The sequence below is a fragment of the Drosophila biarmipes genome, chromosome 3R, assembly GCF_025231255.1.
Source record: "Drosophila biarmipes strain raj3 chromosome 3R, RU_DBia_V1.1, whole genome shotgun sequence".
Taxonomy (NCBI): Eukaryota; Metazoa; Arthropoda; class Insecta; order Diptera; family Drosophilidae; genus Drosophila; species Drosophila biarmipes.
The window spans coordinates 4,345,699-4,362,090 of NC_066616.1; the positions used below are offsets into that span (position 1 = coordinate 4,345,699).

General features: G+C 44.7%; 2 protein-coding genes across 3 annotated transcripts in view; one reads left to right on the top strand and one right to left on the bottom strand.

The window, feature by feature from the left end:
• Positions 1–1,456: 1,456 nt before the first annotated feature.
• On the bottom strand, positions 1,457–16,260 carry LOC108023820 (odorant receptor coreceptor). Of its 2 annotated transcripts, none has more exons than XM_044095654.2 (7): positions 16,242–16,260; positions 4,333–4,641; positions 3,630–4,144; positions 2,911–3,136; positions 2,338–2,542; positions 1,937–2,092; positions 1,457–1,868 (listed from the first exon to the last, which is right to left on the bottom strand). In XM_044095654.2, exons 2-7 carry the CDS (start codon positions 4,638–4,640, stop codon positions 1,818–1,820), a joined length of 1,461 nt encoding a protein of 486 aa, XP_043951589.1. In that variant the 5' UTR covers position 4,641; positions 16,242–16,260; the 3' UTR covers positions 1,457–1,817. The 2 variants fall into 2 exon arrangements, with proteins under 2 accessions (XP_043951589.1, XP_016948956.1); XM_017093467.3 differs by lacking the exon at positions 16,242–16,260 and adding an exon at positions 5,259–5,473 and having other exon boundaries at positions 1,458–1,868.
• Positions 11,056–16,392, top strand: part of LOC108023814 (ras-like protein family member 10B) — a 37,768-nt gene continuing 32,431 nt past the window's right edge. Inside the window, exon 1 of the mRNA XM_017093460.3 lies at positions 11,056–12,298. The gene's annotated coding sequence lies outside the window, so the exon portion shown is untranslated. The remainder of the gene's footprint in view (positions 12,299–16,392) is intronic.

Below are 16,392 nucleotides of genomic sequence, written 5' to 3' on the forward strand. Positions count from 1 at the left end.
TGGGTACTTTAGGCGTTTAGTCAGGCAGGCAGACAAAAAAAGCTGGCTAGTAGCTTACTCTAATGCGGAAACTTCGCCTTAGAACAATACGAAATTGGTATGGGAAATAAGATTAGTTTTCAATTAAAATGCCTTCTCACGTCACCGAACTTATCACTAATTAACAATTTAAAAGACCGTAAAAGAGGACGCCTCAATTTCTTCATTACTCATCGGCACCAAGAAACGGCAGTGGCTGCAAAACAGTAGAATTATGTAAACCAAGCAGGTAATGTGCTTAGGACTCTATAAAAAAGCCATTTGAAGGGCCGCTTGGTGAAGAGTATGGTAAGCGGTGTGTTAACGACTCCACTCGTGTAACGTTATATTAAAACCCGAAAAGAAATCGCACTGGCGATTGACAAATGAGACTGAAAATTCGCATAAATTTCAGAGCTGCAGACGAGAACAGGAAGATGTAGCTGCCCTCCTAGCCCCCCAAAGTGAAACAAGCCGCGAAAGAAAGAAAACTAATTAAACCATAGACTTATAAATTAAGTAGTTTCAGCAGCCGCGTTGTTGCATTTCCAAAGTCAAGAAACTTTCATTGGCAGACGAAAGTGTGCGCAATAAAGAAATTAACAGTAAGAAGCAGCGGGCTGGGAAGGGGCTTTGGGTAGTGCCACAGTTGTATGGCCGTTTGGTCGGCAGATACTTCTACGCTCCACCTCATCTTACCTCACCTGGCTCACACTCTTGGCGCAATTTTAGTTGTAGTCACTTTTTGTTCGCTTTTCGTTTTTGTTTTATGAAAGCTGCAAGAAATAAAAACTTCGGCCGAATGTACGGAGCGTGGCCGCATTAAAAGTTCGCGTTGTGGAGCGTTTTCTTGTTGTTGGTTCAATTTCAACTCGCAGCGGAGTCAGCCAGCCCAGTTGGGCAATTTGGAAAACCATAAAGTGCGCTTTCAAAACGGCGAAATACAGGAGAGGTAAATAGAGCCAAGTGTGTGGAGATCCGCACTCTAGAGTGTGATTCGGAATTACACTTTTGCCACACTTAATTGCTGGCTGCAACTGCTAACTGTTTCTACTGTTGCGCCAGCATTGCCAAAATTTGGCAAAACTGATGTGGGCCAAAAATATCGGACTTTATAATTCAATTCAATTAAGTTCGTTTTGCACATCTGCTCGGAAAAGCTGTGAGCATGCAGTCGGTGATGCGTGAAACTCCGCGTCTACCCACTAAATTCCACGCTTTTCATGTAAACAGCCCCGATAATTATTGAATTAAAGATAACTGACGGGCTTCAATCAGCCCCAGTCTTAACTTGCATTTGATTTTTAAGCGGACTCACGATTTTAAAACAAAGCAAACTAGAAATCATTTCGCTACACTTTGTTTTATTTTAATATTCAAAAATCAAGAAGCAGACGGGGATGGTAATAGGATAGGACGGATTGAAAAATTCCCTTATTCCGTACTTCCACTTAACTCAAGTGCCTTACTTCCCCATCACTATTTCCTTGCGTTTCCTCTACACATTTATTTAGTTTGCATCTTGAGTTACATCGAAAGCTCTACACGTGTACAAAATCGATAAATATTTGCAGGCTTCTATTCGCCCCAGTATGTTTCTACGATGCCCCACGGGGTTCGCTCGTCGCTGGTATAAAATATATAATTTGCGTTATAATTGCTCTATAATGTTGCTGATTGCACAGTGGTGGGGGCGGTGGACGGGCACTGCTGCTGGGCGCTTGGGGGGTCGGTCTAGCACGGTGGCTCCTTGGCATTCGCTTTCCTGGCACAAAAGGTCTGTCAGCTCCGCTGGCAGCTCACTTGAGCTGCACCAGCACCATGAAGTAGGTGACAACGGCACCGAGAACCTGGGGGCAGAGAAAGTTCGGGCGAGTTAGCTTCTTTTCGCACCCTCAATATATCAGGTTCAACGCACCGAGGCAAACAAGTCCAGGGAGACGGTGAAGAACTTCGCCCCCGATATGCTCATGGCCTTCTGGCACTGCTGGCACACGATCTGGACGAAGGTCTTGGCCTCCTCGGATCCGTCGTACCAATGGCACGAGTAGGCGGCCTCCATGACGGACGAGCTCTGGAAAAAGCAAATATCATTATTAAGGACGCACCTCAAATATTTTGTATTCAGATCTTTAGGAAAGCGTCTATTTTAATTTTAGAAGATTTAAGTATTGAAAACCCCAAAAATGTATGTATCTACTTTCCAATCATTTATGCACAAACCAATTGTTAAAATAATATTTTACATAAAACAAACCCTACAATTGTGTGGGATAAGCACGGTTGAACTGCCACTTTAATAGCCCCGTCCCAACTCACCTCCTCAATCAATCGATTGCCAAAGATGCAAAAGTGAAACACCTGGGCCAGGGCGTAGCCCAGGTATCCGACGACTGTGAAGGCGTAGACGTTCACTCCGTTGATTTTGGTGGCCTGGTATGCCAACAGGGTCAGCTTGATGGTCGAGGTCAGCATGTGCAGCAGGAGGGCGGCTCCGTACGTATCGCCAATGGCAGCCACCAAGCTGGAAGAGGGAAAAGGAGGAAGGACGAGAACAGGCCATTCTCAAGTCAATATTTTGATCCACAACTGCACACACAAATAGCTAAGCCAACTGTAGGACCGGACAAACAAGGCCATCACTCTGGGGGCCCGAACAATCATTGCAATTGAGGAAATAATCAACAAAACCAAACAAGCTGCAGGGACCTGCCGAGAGCCTATACATGAAAGCAAGCCCGGTCGAACTTAATGTTTAAGGAACTAAAGGCCAGGGTGGCCTGCATTAAAATCACCAGATGCAATCATGGAACCCATCACCACTCACTCATCCTCCCAATGGCCAGAGTCCTCTTCATATTGTCGGTCAAATTTGCAAGGATTTGAACTCACCGCACGACGTGCTTGTGCCGCTCCACCCAGTACTTGATGGCACTGCGCACCATCATCTCCTGTTTTTTGGTCAGCCCGTTGGGATTAGCCCCGTTCACCACTCCGATGCCGCCGCCCCCGTTGCCGCCGAAAGACTGCAGCGTCGAGGGTGCTCGAAACTGGGCGCCCCAATCCGCTTTCGAGCTGTACACGCCCGACATGTCCATGTCAGCGGCTGGATCCTTTTCTGTAATTAAAAAACAGCTCGTCACGGGCTCTCCACAGGGCTTATCGGTTCACTAAAAATGTAGTACGAGTATGTAATATCACATCCTTTTAATTGTTGACAGGACTGCCATTTATTTCCCACAGCTCAGTACTTTAAACCTCAATGCCATTTCTTTTAAAAATGTTATCTGCAAAATTTGGCTCGAAATTTTTTTTAATTTTAGTTTGAAAAAAAAGTGCTCTTTAAAAAAAGAAAAAAAAATGCTTGGACTTATTACACTACTCCCAGGATCCAGAGGTGTCGAAATCACTTAAAGATTTAAGTTCTTTCTTCAGCGTTTGAATGTTTTTTCATTAATTATTAAGATGATATATAGTTAGCTATTTTTCTCTATCTGCATGTATAAACGTATGATTCCCTGAGAAACTGCATAACAGAACGCTTTCATAACGAGGACAGGAAATTTAAACACTAATTTAAATTCAAATAGACCAAAGCCCCAAATATTTACCTTCATTATGAATAAGCTCCGACTTCGAGTTGGCTGATAAAGACCTGAAGAGGGCCGCCGAATTGGGTCTGTAGGTGTCCAGCGAGGCAGACAGCTCCATCAGGGGCTTCATGATGCCCTTCAGGTGTTGCAGCTGCTCGCAGGCGAAGATCAGCCAGGAGCAGAACATCACGTCGCACAGGTTTGAGTGGATCATCGAGAAGAGCACGTAGTAGATCTGAAAGGCGAAGCTGATCATGTAGAACAACCCGTGGCTCGCGTTCCACGGGTAGAAGGACTTGATCGGCAGCCGCGGAATCTCCACCGGAATGCTGGAGTTCGTTTCGTGGTCCACCACCATCTTGACGCTGTCCCCGAAGAAGGTGATCGTGGTCCAGGCGGTGGCCGAGGCGACGGTGGTCAGCATCACCAGGAAGAAGAGCTTTCTCATCTTGGCCAGGGCGATCGAGTGGTAGCGCGCATCTGACTCGGCGAACAGGGGATGCGTGTTGACCTGGTTCCATATGTTCAAGGTTCTGCAGAGGGGGGTATACTTATTATGAGCTATGCCAGAAAAAATTGCTGAATTCTCTATTTTTAAATTCCAATTATGTTAACTTTCTTTGCGGCTTACAGGATAGTCTCCCTTTGTGGGCACTATTTACTCACTTTACCAATACCAATTATTTTGCCTAAAAACCACCTTTCCCAGTTTTTAACTCACCTGTAGAAATTCTTCTGGTTGACGGCCAAGTAGATGAACTTGGTCATGCAGTGGGTGAAGAAGAGGGTGGTAATCGTGTTGCCCGACAGCTCGTTCACCTCCTCGGCGTTGAGGGCCATGTTGACCAGTATGAAGGCGAACTGCATCAGCAGGAACACCAGGTGCACCGAGGAGTACACCTTCTTCATGAACGCGCTGCCGCCCGTGAAGTTGTGCATAAACAGGCCCGAGTACTTCATCGCCCGTATATTGGGCATCAGGTCGGCCACCAGGCCCGTGTACTTGCTCGGCTGCATCGAGGTTGTCATCCTGCGAGAGGCGGAAAATGGCACGACATAATTAATTGGATTTTGCCAATATAATTAGCGACTATTGCCAATGGATAAAGTGATGGGTGGTCGACAGCGGAATCTTCTCCATATTCCGTCTGTGTGATTGGGCATCGGCTTGGAGCGACCCGAAGAGGAAATCCTCCCAGAAAATGAATCGATTCCGCATGTTTTATTCATACGTGAATAATGCATAATGCGGAGTTTTAATTAGCTGAATCGTTAGTGGCCGTTTAGCTTTAACCCAGTACTTAATGGGACTGCCAGTTTCATACCTGAGCATTCTCTGGTCCAACTGAATGATTTCATTAGCCTGATTAATTTCTATTAATTATTAAACATTTTTGTATGAATGAAAAATGTTTGTTCTTAAAATGAAATACACTTCTTATGAAGTTTTTTAAGCGAGGGTGATAAAAACCAGATCACAATATTTGATATTTAAATTAACACATTATATCGAAAATGGATTAAAATTTTAATACCCGTTGCATTAACAAATGTTGACCATATTACTGACAAATATACAATATATTTTACTTAAAAAGTTAACCAGGATGAAAGGTGTTGATTATAAGTTGTTAAGCAGGAGTTTACCTTGCAATTGAACTTTAATACGAATGGAATCGGCGTCTTGTACACGTTTGGAAACTAATGCACTTCTAGGCAAACATTTCACCCAATGAGTCTTCGACCAAATTACTTAAGATTCAACGAGGTTTTAAAAGCCGGACTAGTTAACCTGCCAGCAGGGCGTTGTCGACGTTAATGAAACGTGAATCCTGGAAGGTTAACGGGCTCTGCCGACAAGTGATTGCTTCTTCTGTCGCCTAGTACATAAGGACGTGTACTTTGAGGGCAGAGTTCCCACGGCTGCAGCAAGGCCACGTTCAACCGGAGCCCTGAAACTTTCACTCCGACCCACACATGTTAATGAAAATACACGGGTCTTGGGCCTCGCCCGCCTCGGAGTGCTTAAAAATTCAACTTTTCAGCCACGTCCGTCCATGATGGGTGCGTGGCAGACGCCGAATTCCCACAATTAAATCGAACGCCCACGAACTTGTCGACCGCCACTGCCGCCGTCTCCAGGTCTAGGACTCAGGACTCAGGCTCTGGCCCTGTCCACGCGGCGTATGCGCAATGGGGCGCGGAGCACGGGATATGGAAATCCCTCATCTGGCTCTTCTGCGTAGCATCTGCGGTATCCGAACTTATGCAAATTTTAAAAGCATCGATTATTTTATTATGCCTGTTTGTATTTGTTGGCCTTAAGTGCCGCAGAGTCACGGGAGAGGGCACTCCGCACCCAACTGCTGCCACGGAGCCTTCCCAAATCGCTGACCCAAAAATAACACACATACCCATTTGCATGGAAATGTGTGTGCCCGGCCTGATGGATAGTTGTCTTTGTTCTTTTTCGTGCTCAGTTCGAAGCACCGAGGCCCAGTGGGCGCAGAAAGTGGAATCAAACAGGAGATCCTCAAGTATAAAGCTCTAAATGGAAATGCGAGGCTCATTTGAAAATTTATTCTTATGTAATATATATTCTTAATGTCCGTAAAATCCTTTTTTTTCGCAACTTAATAAAAATAATAAATTCAAGTCAAAGGGTTAGCCCATTTTATTTGGGTAGGGCCACGTGGTTGAGGTGCGCTTAAGAGTACAATCTTCGGATTTGGTTTATAGAAATCCTATGGATAGATGAAGAGACAAGTAATCTAATTATTACAATGCATGAGAAACTAAAAGTGTGTGTCGTTAAAAATCCGTATAGGTACGTAAAATACTGCTAATTACAAATTAAGCATTGGTTACCAGCGGAGCATTGGTTCGGATCTTTAGGCTCTGTGCAAGTACATTTTGGCGCTGTTTCAGTAGGGTACATGAAAACACAAAATATAACACAATACAAAATTTGAATGAGGTTAGTAGAACTAGTTTTGTCAGTATTAGAATACAGTCTATGTGCCAGGACAAAATGTAGTTTCCAATACGATTATAATTAGTGAAACACAGTTGCAACTCTGGTCCGGAATGCGAGTGTGACAGAATTGGCTGGGCGAGCTGTTTCCAGCGAGCAGCCAGTTTACACGGCTCAAATGGCTAAAACCCATGTACATAGATGGAAACTCAGCCACGATGTGGCAGCTCATGGATTATTTAAGTGCAGAAGTCTCACGAACACCAATTAATGCTTGAATGCTTGCCAGTGCGGATCTGTTTTTGTGCGCGTGGATTTGACAATATTGATTTAACGTTTAATTGGACTGCACTCATCCATGCTAACTGAGTTCCTGCTCGATATTCCCCCTTTCGGTCCTCCGTTTTGGTCGATTTGTTTAATGGGTTCTGGCTGAAAATTTAATTACGCAGATGCGTTCGGCTCAATTAGCTAACCGCGGCCGTCGTAAGCCCTGCAGCACTTCAACATTAATTATTAGGAAAATGCAAAATGAGCAGTGGCACGCACTTAATTTAAATTATAATTGAACGAATAAACTAATGGGCTTTAATTTTTATAATTCCCTTTGTTGTGGGCAGTGCATAAAACAGCGCAGGTTACGAAAGCTTCTCTTATAATTAACTAGCCTATATTGTCACTTTGGCACACATTTTGATAACTTAAGAGCATGCCATAACGTATGGCACGCCCAAAAATACAGGCAACGTTATTTATCGTCCACACCTCAAGGACACATTTTAACCGAAACGAAATGGTTTCCATTGCGACTACGAAAGGCCCAGGGATCTCCCGGATGGGCACCCAAAAACCGCAAATCTTCCATACGACATGCCGCAAGTACCAACGAAAAAACAGCAACCGCAAGCTGTAAAACAATAAAAACTGAAAAATAAGCATAAAAAGTTATTTGAGCAATCCATCAAATCGGCCATAAATTACGAAATCAATGCGACACACACGCACACATCATAAAAACTCGCTTTCCCGCACACTCGGGGGCCAGCACCGACACATTCATGTGGTGCTACGATTTTTATTAAGCCTACGAGAAAAATTAGAAATCAATACCAGCGAGGACAGAAAAATCTGTTAAATGACAAACAAAAAGTGGCGAAAACAACAATCGGTCGCTGTGTGCTCGGGGTCCTTGCCTTTGCTCCTTTCGGTGCGCCTGTGTGCGAGTGTGTCAGCATCAGAAATTACCCGCTTTACTTTCGGACTGCCTCCTCGACCTAGAGAAGCTTTTACCAGAATTTATGGCTATGCATAACCGACATGGGGAACAACAACCGATTGAAAACACATACACGCCATACCCGTAGGTGCGTGTGTGCCAGGCCATTAGAGAAGCAAAAGAAATGTTGACATTGTCATAAGAACGGCAAAGAAATGTGGGACATGCGGACAACAGCGGACGGCGCCGGATAGCGCTAGAACTATTATTATTTATTCCGAGTTTTATAAGATTTCGGAAAAGAGCTGCTGGGCGCTCATAAATCTCATCCTTGTAGCACACTGGGAGAACTCATCTTCTCGTCCATCAACATAACTATATTAGCTAATGTTGTTGGTAATTGACTTAAGATACATTATCTCTAGGGGGTAACACAAAGATCGTGATGCGCTACGACGTTCATTTTACACGCCTCAGCGCTGGCACCAATGTATGTTATCTTAAACTAAACAAATTTCTCCCTGTGCATGGGGAACTTTGTGTGGGCGAGTGTCACTCCTATTGTTGGCCGCTGACAGGCAGACAGATTCCAACCGGAAGTAGAGGGAAGCGGAAGGAAATGCCTTCGGGGCTGCTTGCCGAGACAGTGTCAAAAGTTGAACTTTAGATTTATTTGCCATTTATTGCCGCCACTCCCCTTGACTTGTGCAGGAGTTATGTGGGAGTTATAAATCCCTCAGCTGCCTAAGCAGGTCAATGCTCAGGCCAACCTCCGCCGAAGACGCTGCATGCCGCTCACATTGCAGCTGCACCCAGTTCGCCGCCCCTGTCAGCATTTGGACCAGTGTGAGGTCTGTTTGTTTGCTGCCTGCCACAAAGTTGTCAACGCGGCAACTAAACGAGTTTTGGTCTTGTGGTGTTCTCCGTAGGTATGTAGTGTGTCTGTGCTGGTTGGTGGCTTCCTTTGTTGTCCTGCTGCCCGAAATTCGAAGTTGTTTTCCCGCTGAGGGGCATGCGCAGGGAGAGAAATGCGAGATGAGAGAGCGGGTGTTGCAACATCTCGGAATATAAGAGATGAGGGATGACGTTGCCACCTAATTGAAAATTATGTAAAAACCGGATGTAGGCCTATACTGTTATGTTAAATCATGCAACAAACTAAAATAAATTCATTTAACCGTCTTCATATAAAGGCACATGATATTTCTACTTAAAATATTTCTTACAACAATGCAGATATAAAATTAATTTAATGTCAAAATGCACCCAGTTTAAAATTACAAATATTTGACATTTTTTTAAAATGATTGTTACCTAAAAGATGTAAACATAAAACTGTTTCTGCCAACTTACAGCGGAAGAAGAAATAAATAAATAATATTAACAAGTGTTCTTGGTTGAAGTACAAAATGCTCCATAAGCGCGTTACAGCTCCTAAAAACCCAAATATAAATATACCTTAAATTCCATAAAAAAATTATTTCTAATAATGGACCATGTCTTTTAACAATTATACGAATTAATAAGGAACTGATAATCACAAAAGGTTAGGGTTAAGTTTTTGATAATTTCGACAGCTTCAGTTCCTCTTTAAGAGCATTAAATATTCTGAGTCTTGTGAGGAGCTCTAGGATTCAAAACCATCTGGCAGCGCCATCCACTCACGTGCGTTATCCTTGGCTCGGTGGGCCTGTGAAATGCAACAAGAGAAGAGTTCTCGAACCCTCGAGGGTTCCGCTCTTTCGCCAGATCCGTATAAGAAGTGAGTGGAACAGCAGCAACAACAGTCGGAGAGCCCACAGACCAGCCACTGTTACGGGATCTGCGTTGGGCCAAAGCGGGCACGGCGACGAAAGGCAGCCAATGGCTTCGATTGGGAGCCAGTCAAAAATGGTCCATCGACGGGAGATGAACAGCACCGAGAGCAGCATCCGCCAGCAGATCCGCAAGCCAAGTCGCTGCCAAAAGCCAAAACCAAAGCCAAAGCCAACCGAACCGGGCCAAGTCTAGAGAGGACGTGTGTGCTGGTGAAGTGAGTGTACGTAGTCGTGAGTGAGTGTCGGTGCCAGTGCGTGTGTGTGGGTCGCAGGACCTCTTGGAGTCGGACAGCGACAGCAGTCCACTCCTTCGGCGCTAGTTCTTCTGCTGCTGCTTGTTAGTGCTAAGGCACGCAGCGTCTCGGGGCACGAGTGCGTCAAAAGAATTACCACGGCTGCGGACCCAACTGCCCCACATAAAGAAGAGGAAATCTCTGCGGAAAAACCCCGAGGAGTTGTCTTTTGAAGAGTTGGGTCCAGTAGCCAGGAGAATCGTAGACAATATACTCGCTTTTCGAGGGCCTCTGCCCGACTTGTGCGAGTGAGCTCGGATTTATGCAGCACTAGTTACATAAGCCATCATCATCGGCAGCAGCAACTGAAGACAGCCAAAGGCGTCGTTAACATCAGCCAGCTGCCATAAGTATGCTATGAATTTCGCTTTGCATGCGCCGAGCAGAGCTACTTGGTCTCGGGGCGGGGGAAGTGCTACGGGGAAGGTAGTGCCGCCGATACAGGACCAGCAATGAAAATCGCATTAGCATTAGGATGTGATAACAGCTGCTGCCGCCCATCAGCGGCGACGACGACAGCCCTCGGTTTCTCCCACAATTACCAGGCAACAATTGTTGTTCAAACTTTGGATAACGCATGTTGCACTTGGGTTGCCCCTCAGTCGGGCGCAGTCGCCTATAAAGGCTCGGCCTACTGATTGTTATGGGGTGCCAAGGGCTATCCAAGAAGTTGTCGCCCAGTGCCCACTGAGGCACTGAAGGCCAGTTCGGGTGGGAGCCGGTTTTTATAGGGTAATCTGGATAAAGAAATGTGAAAAGCAAGTACATTGAAGAGCATCGTAGCACAGTTGCTTCTGTTTGGTGGGGTCGCAACGATTCGGGCCAATGGGTCATAAAAGGCAGTCTGAAAGATTCCAAATTAACTTGGAGTTTTAAGAAATTATAGATATCCGTTAAATTATGGAGTGTAATTTTGCATGAGATATAATGAATTATAGGTGGTCAAACTAAAAGGGTCAAAGTGGCCATTGTAACTAGATAATTTATTTATTCATTCTCGGTTGTTTTTTTAAATATTAAGTTTAAATTGTTTTCGATTGTTCCAAGCTATGCAGTTGAAATAGTCGTCCGGTATAGTAGTATGCGAATAAGTATAGATTGCGTGTATACAAAAATAAATATTATCAATAGAATTATTATCTTAGCATTAATTTCTATATCGATTTTTATAAAATGTAGTTCTGTAATGTAAAAATCTTCAATTCATTTTCGACCTAAGCACTGATTTCAAGAATAATCACAATTAAAGCACGAGAAGATTGCAGTAAAATGTATGACTATACAGTCATTTGAAGGTATTTCAAGTCACTTACTACCCGCATAGAAGACATCTGCGTATCTGCATTGCACAGAGCGCCATCCCTATTTACGACACCTTTTAAAATGATCGTCGAATTTGCTCCATCTCATTTATATAATGCCGGTGCACCTAATTCCCGCAGGTGGCAAGTGGGAGTGCTGCTTCACTTCCAGCAGCACCATTTGAAGTCGGAAGCTGCATGGTTTTCGCATTTTTGCCACAATCAGGAGGAAGCTCATTAAAGCCAACAGCAACAACGGCAATACTAGAATAAGCTGAAAGTTTTCCATGAGAGGAAAGCGGGCCGCAGGGGCAGGTGCGGGGAAAGTGCGGCGAAAGGGAGAGGAAAAGGGAAAGGCAAGGGAAAGCCGAAGCAAATGAGCATAGTCTGGCACAGCGTGTGGGCGTCTGTGGGTGCGTGCTGGGACGTGGCAAATTGGGGCAGCAGAAACATGATAAGGTCTCAAAATGTTACCACAAAAATCCATTGGGAAGTACACAACATCTCCCATTGTGGGCGGCGCGTTGGAAAGCAAACCGCAATTAAATTTGCATTAGGCAATAAAAACAAAGCGGAGAGGCCACTTGTTGTTGTGCTCATTGTTGTCTCAGCAGCTAATTACAAGAATTTTGCAGGCGTCGTGCCGAGCGGGATTAAAAAACAATAGATTTGCCGGGACTGTAGATGCCTTTCAGGAGTGCCACAAACACATGTACATAAAATAAAAACAAACACGAGCCGCGCTTACAAACAGAACACAATTAAAGGATATTATGTTGCTGCCAACATGAGTGGAGAGTCAGCAAAAAAATCGCCCCGAAAATAAGCTAGCAGCAATACCCACAAAAATAAACTGCAGAAAAGGGAAAAGTTCAGAGCGGAAAACAAAGTAAGAAAATCATAATGATGATGGATTAACTGCTCCCAGTTGAGGCCGATGTTGTGTGAGTGAGAACGCGAGAGTGTGGGAGGAGCAGCGGAAGTCGCATCAGCAGCAGCAGCAACATCAACACAGCAGCAACATCGGCACAGCACCAACATTGCAACAGCAGCAGCCAGCAACATCAGCAGAATCAGCAGAATCAGGTTAGTTATTGTTACTTCTCGCAGACCTTCCCTTCCTGGCGCCCATTATATACCATTTTTTCGGGCTTTGTGGTCTACTCAGCGGATGACCGCAGTTTGTGTAAATCATTATTTATGCATTAATTATTAAAATATACACACAGATCGCCACTGGCAGCTGCCGTCAGCGGCGGCCAGTGGGGAGAAGTCATTAATCTTGGACAGCTTACACGCGGTTCTCGGGGGTACATAAGAAATTACGACCGAAATTAGGTACGTGGGCGAAGAGCCGGAGTGCTGGGTGGCTGGTTGGCCGGGAGAATTGAGTGAGTGGGTGGCCCTTCCCCACTGCCCTCGGTTAATTGAAAGCTGGTAACCTGGCGAGCTGGCAGTTGCAGAATCCCTTGTCGGAAATTTTCAGAGAAATCGTGGCTGAAATTCTAATTGCTGCAAGGAATTTCAATTCCAAAAACTTTGCTCAAAGCCAGCTGAAATTGGCAGAAGCTATGCTCCCATTTCGAATCAATTTGCCTCCGCTTGACCTCAGATTCTTCTGTACTCTTTATTCTGAGAGTTCCCCACTACGTGGAAATATTGGTTAATTAAAAAGGTCGGGCAATCGTCATATAAGTTGTTCTTAAGAACGCTCTTGATGGTGATGATTGTTGGACAAATGTCCTATGTTTGCGATTGAGTGGACCTATTTCAGTCCGGGAACTATTAATTTGTTCAAGACTCATCGCGAGTACGTGATGAACCCTAGTTTAGATATAAATGACTCCATGGAGTCCCTGCGGTTTTCTTTATAAGCTTCTGGAGCTACGCTTAATGCAATTAAATTTAATTTTACCTCCATTTCTTTTTAATCTCATTATGGCAGTAAAAGCTTAACTGTTCTGAGGCCGCCCGGCCATCTTATCCACCCTCAACTGCGCTTGCACACTTTCTTCTTGGGAGTCCTCCAGGAGCCTGTAGACGCTGCAGGACACCGAAAAGTTTGCCAGAAAGAAGAAACTTGTCCAACTATACTAGAAAGTTATTTGCGAATGTTTCGTTTTCTGCACTTCTAAGCAAAAGTTGTACATCCTCCAGATGCAATCGCATCGAGAAGACTGAAATATAATAAAAACAAGCTCTAGTTTGCCTTTTTGATAAACAATTCAAACACGAAGCCCACACATGCGACAGAAGCAATAACAATTCGGTCCAGGACTTTTCAACTCTCCCCCAATTATATACCCAGGCTCGGAGGAGGACAGTCTTCCAATTCCTCCCGCCCACATGAGCCTGCTACCTGGTAGTCACAACCTAATGGCAGGGAAGAGTTGCTTAGTGAAAACATTTGCGTGGCTAGTTATTATCTGCCGGAGTGCAGGTATGTGTGCCTGATACCGAGCAGGAAAAACAATTGAAGTGTGCAATTAATTCTGCAACTGTCCTGTTAGTGAGGGCATCCCCCGAAAGTGACGCCTTTCTTGCTCCCGCTGAAGCTGCGAGCGTGCGTTCGTGCCATTTATGTGTGAGCCCGGCATCGTGCCTAGCATTGAAGAATGTCCCAATGAAGTCATCCTTCCCGGGCCGGGGAGGTCCGCAGACCTCCAGCTCCATGACAGCATGGCCCAACATCCTTTGAGCCCCATTAGGAGCGACAAGCGGTGGGAGGGGTGTTTATTTCTGTAACTGTTGTCTCGTGAATTACAGTTTCTGCAGGGTCCTTTGTCCTCGCATTGTGCACTAGTTGGAAAATTAATATAGACGTGCAAAATGGCTGACTCGGCAGTCTGCAGCACCCCTCCGAGCCGCATCCTTTGTATTTGCATTCGAAAGTATACTGTCGCAACTGTTTGCCAGAGCCAGGTGAGGCTCTTAATGTTATTAATTCCCAAGCAGACAGACAGTTTTGGCCAAAAACGAGTTGGAAAGCGGCCAAATGTGAGGCAAGGCAGGCCAAAGAGTACATTTGCAAATGGACTGCCAGAAGGCCGGGACAGAAGTGCATTAAATTGAGTGAAAAGCGTCTGACTTCAAACTTTTAGACAGTCTATTAGGCAAAGCGGCACTGTACAGCCCCTAATCTACTTGATGTGCAAAGCCATCCCATCCCCAGCCATCCAAAACTCATCTGAATTGAGCGAAATAATCGTTATCCAAAGGCCATTGTATGCTAAGCCAAAGCCTCTTAGAAGCTTTGGATGGTAGAACATTTTAAGCTGATTCAGTGCGTTCAATTTCAATGCAATTGAACCGAGTTTGGTTTGGTTGGAAAGCTCATTATTCGGCTAATGCAGGCAGATATAGTCGGTTAGCCGGTAAATCGTACTTAAACCTCCTGCCAGAGGCGAGTAGGCATTCGTCACCGGATAAACATGCTCTCTTTTGTTCCACTTTTCCTATAGCATTTACATGTATAAATGGGCACATTCCTTGGCAATGACTAGGTAAATTCTTCACATATCAGCCTAGACCACGTAATTTCATCATGTTTTAATTTAACAACGCCGCCATTGGGAACCTACAACAGCTGTCGCTAGAGCGTTTTCCCAAATTCCCAAAATGTCTAATTAAGGTACAGCAGGAGCGGAAGTCGGGAGTATCGAAGGAGAATTATTTGTCTAAGATATCGCTAGGATGGCAATCACAGGCAATTAACGGGACAAAGGACCGAAAGCCGCTTAGGGAAATGACAGGGTTCGATCCCCCGCCACTCGCACCTGCCTTTCATGGCTCTTTCCCCTCGGACCCAACTAATTTGAGGCACGCGTCTCTTTTTTTGTTAGTCGGGGCCTTCTCGTGGAAAAAGGAGTGAAACTGGCTAAATGTTTGAGCAATTAAAAAGGGTCATCCTTTAGAGCAGAGAAGAAAGCCCTAGGAGCACCAAAGTGATTTTTGTGGGCGGAGAGTTTCAAAGTCGACCAAGGCAGTGGATGGAAAATAAATGAAGTGGGCCTTTGGTTACCCTGGTCTTTGTCTTTGTTAGCCCTTATCAGATAACATTTAGCAAGCATTTAGTACTATTTTTTAGGCACCGGAATAAAGATGTATTAACCAATAGTACAGTCTCCGAACCAACATTTAGTAGGGCATAACATCATAACATCAAAAGGAGTAGATTTCCAATCCTACTAAGTGCCTCCACATTTCTAGCAGTTTTTCGATACCCTTTTCCTTCGCGTTAACAAAAAATTCAGCTTCGTTTTTTCGTCTCCCGCCCTTCTGTCCCCTTTCCCCTCCCCACTTTTTGTTTGCCTGAAAATTGGTTTAATGGCCAAGCGCTTTGGCAAACACACACACACACAGATACGCACGCATACTGGGGCAATTTCGTGGGAAATGCGGGGGTAGAGCGCTCGCGACATGCTCCGTCCCACTCGCTCTGTCAAAGAGGAAAAAGTGCGGTGGCACCGAGCAAAATAAATAAATGAAACAAAACAAGCTTAACAACAAGGGAAACTTTACACAAACTTTGTGCCACGTTGTTGCAGTTGTTGCCGCCGCCGAACCCGATGAGCCCGATAGATGTGTCAATAAAATCAATATTTGCCCTGCCTTTGCGACTAAATGTTCAATTAGCGCATCAATCAAGACGCTTGAGCGAATCAAATGGAAGTCGCTTGTGTATTTTGAGACACTTGATACCGGGCTTATGGGATGATTCGGTGGTGAATATTAACTGTGTGATTAGACCGCAAATATTTAACTAATTAGCTAATAAGTTAAGTCCACACAGAGCCGAAATGTCAGCCACCCAGCAAACTGGGTTCAATTGGGTGAACTGTGGCAAGTAAATTCTGCTGACTCAGCTCGGTAAGTAACCAATATGCATTAGCCTAATCTCCTCGTTAACCAGATGTCAGGAAGGGCGTTGAAGTACAACATTTTAGACCCATTTCTCCATATCAAAGGGAATAATTTAAAGGACTCAACGTATTTCGGTATCAACGAACCCTATTTTACTTCGACTCACCTTGACTCTTGCTTCAAAAGCAATAGCTTGACTCTCAGCGCAGTCGTGTCTGCGCTGAGAGTCAAGCTATTAACCCCATTTTAATGACCAAAAGGGGAAATTAATAAATTATTAAGGAACCAATGCTACATAACTTTAGTACGCGACAGCT

Excerpts from the sequence above, each read along its gene's own strand:
- LOC108023820 (XM_044095654.2), bottom strand. The coding sequence starts at position 4,640 with ATGACAACCTCGATGCAGCCGAGCAAGTACACGGGCCTGGTGGCCGAC. Across the intron at positions 3,137-3,629 it reads GGAGCTTATTCATAATGAAG|AAAAGGATCCAGCCGCTGAC; the intron begins GTAAATATTTGG and ends TTTTAATTACAG. Across the intron at positions 2,093-2,337 it reads GCAATCGATTGATTGAGGAG|AGCTCGTCCGTCATGGAGGC; the intron begins GTGAGTTGGGAC and ends TGCTTTTTCCAG.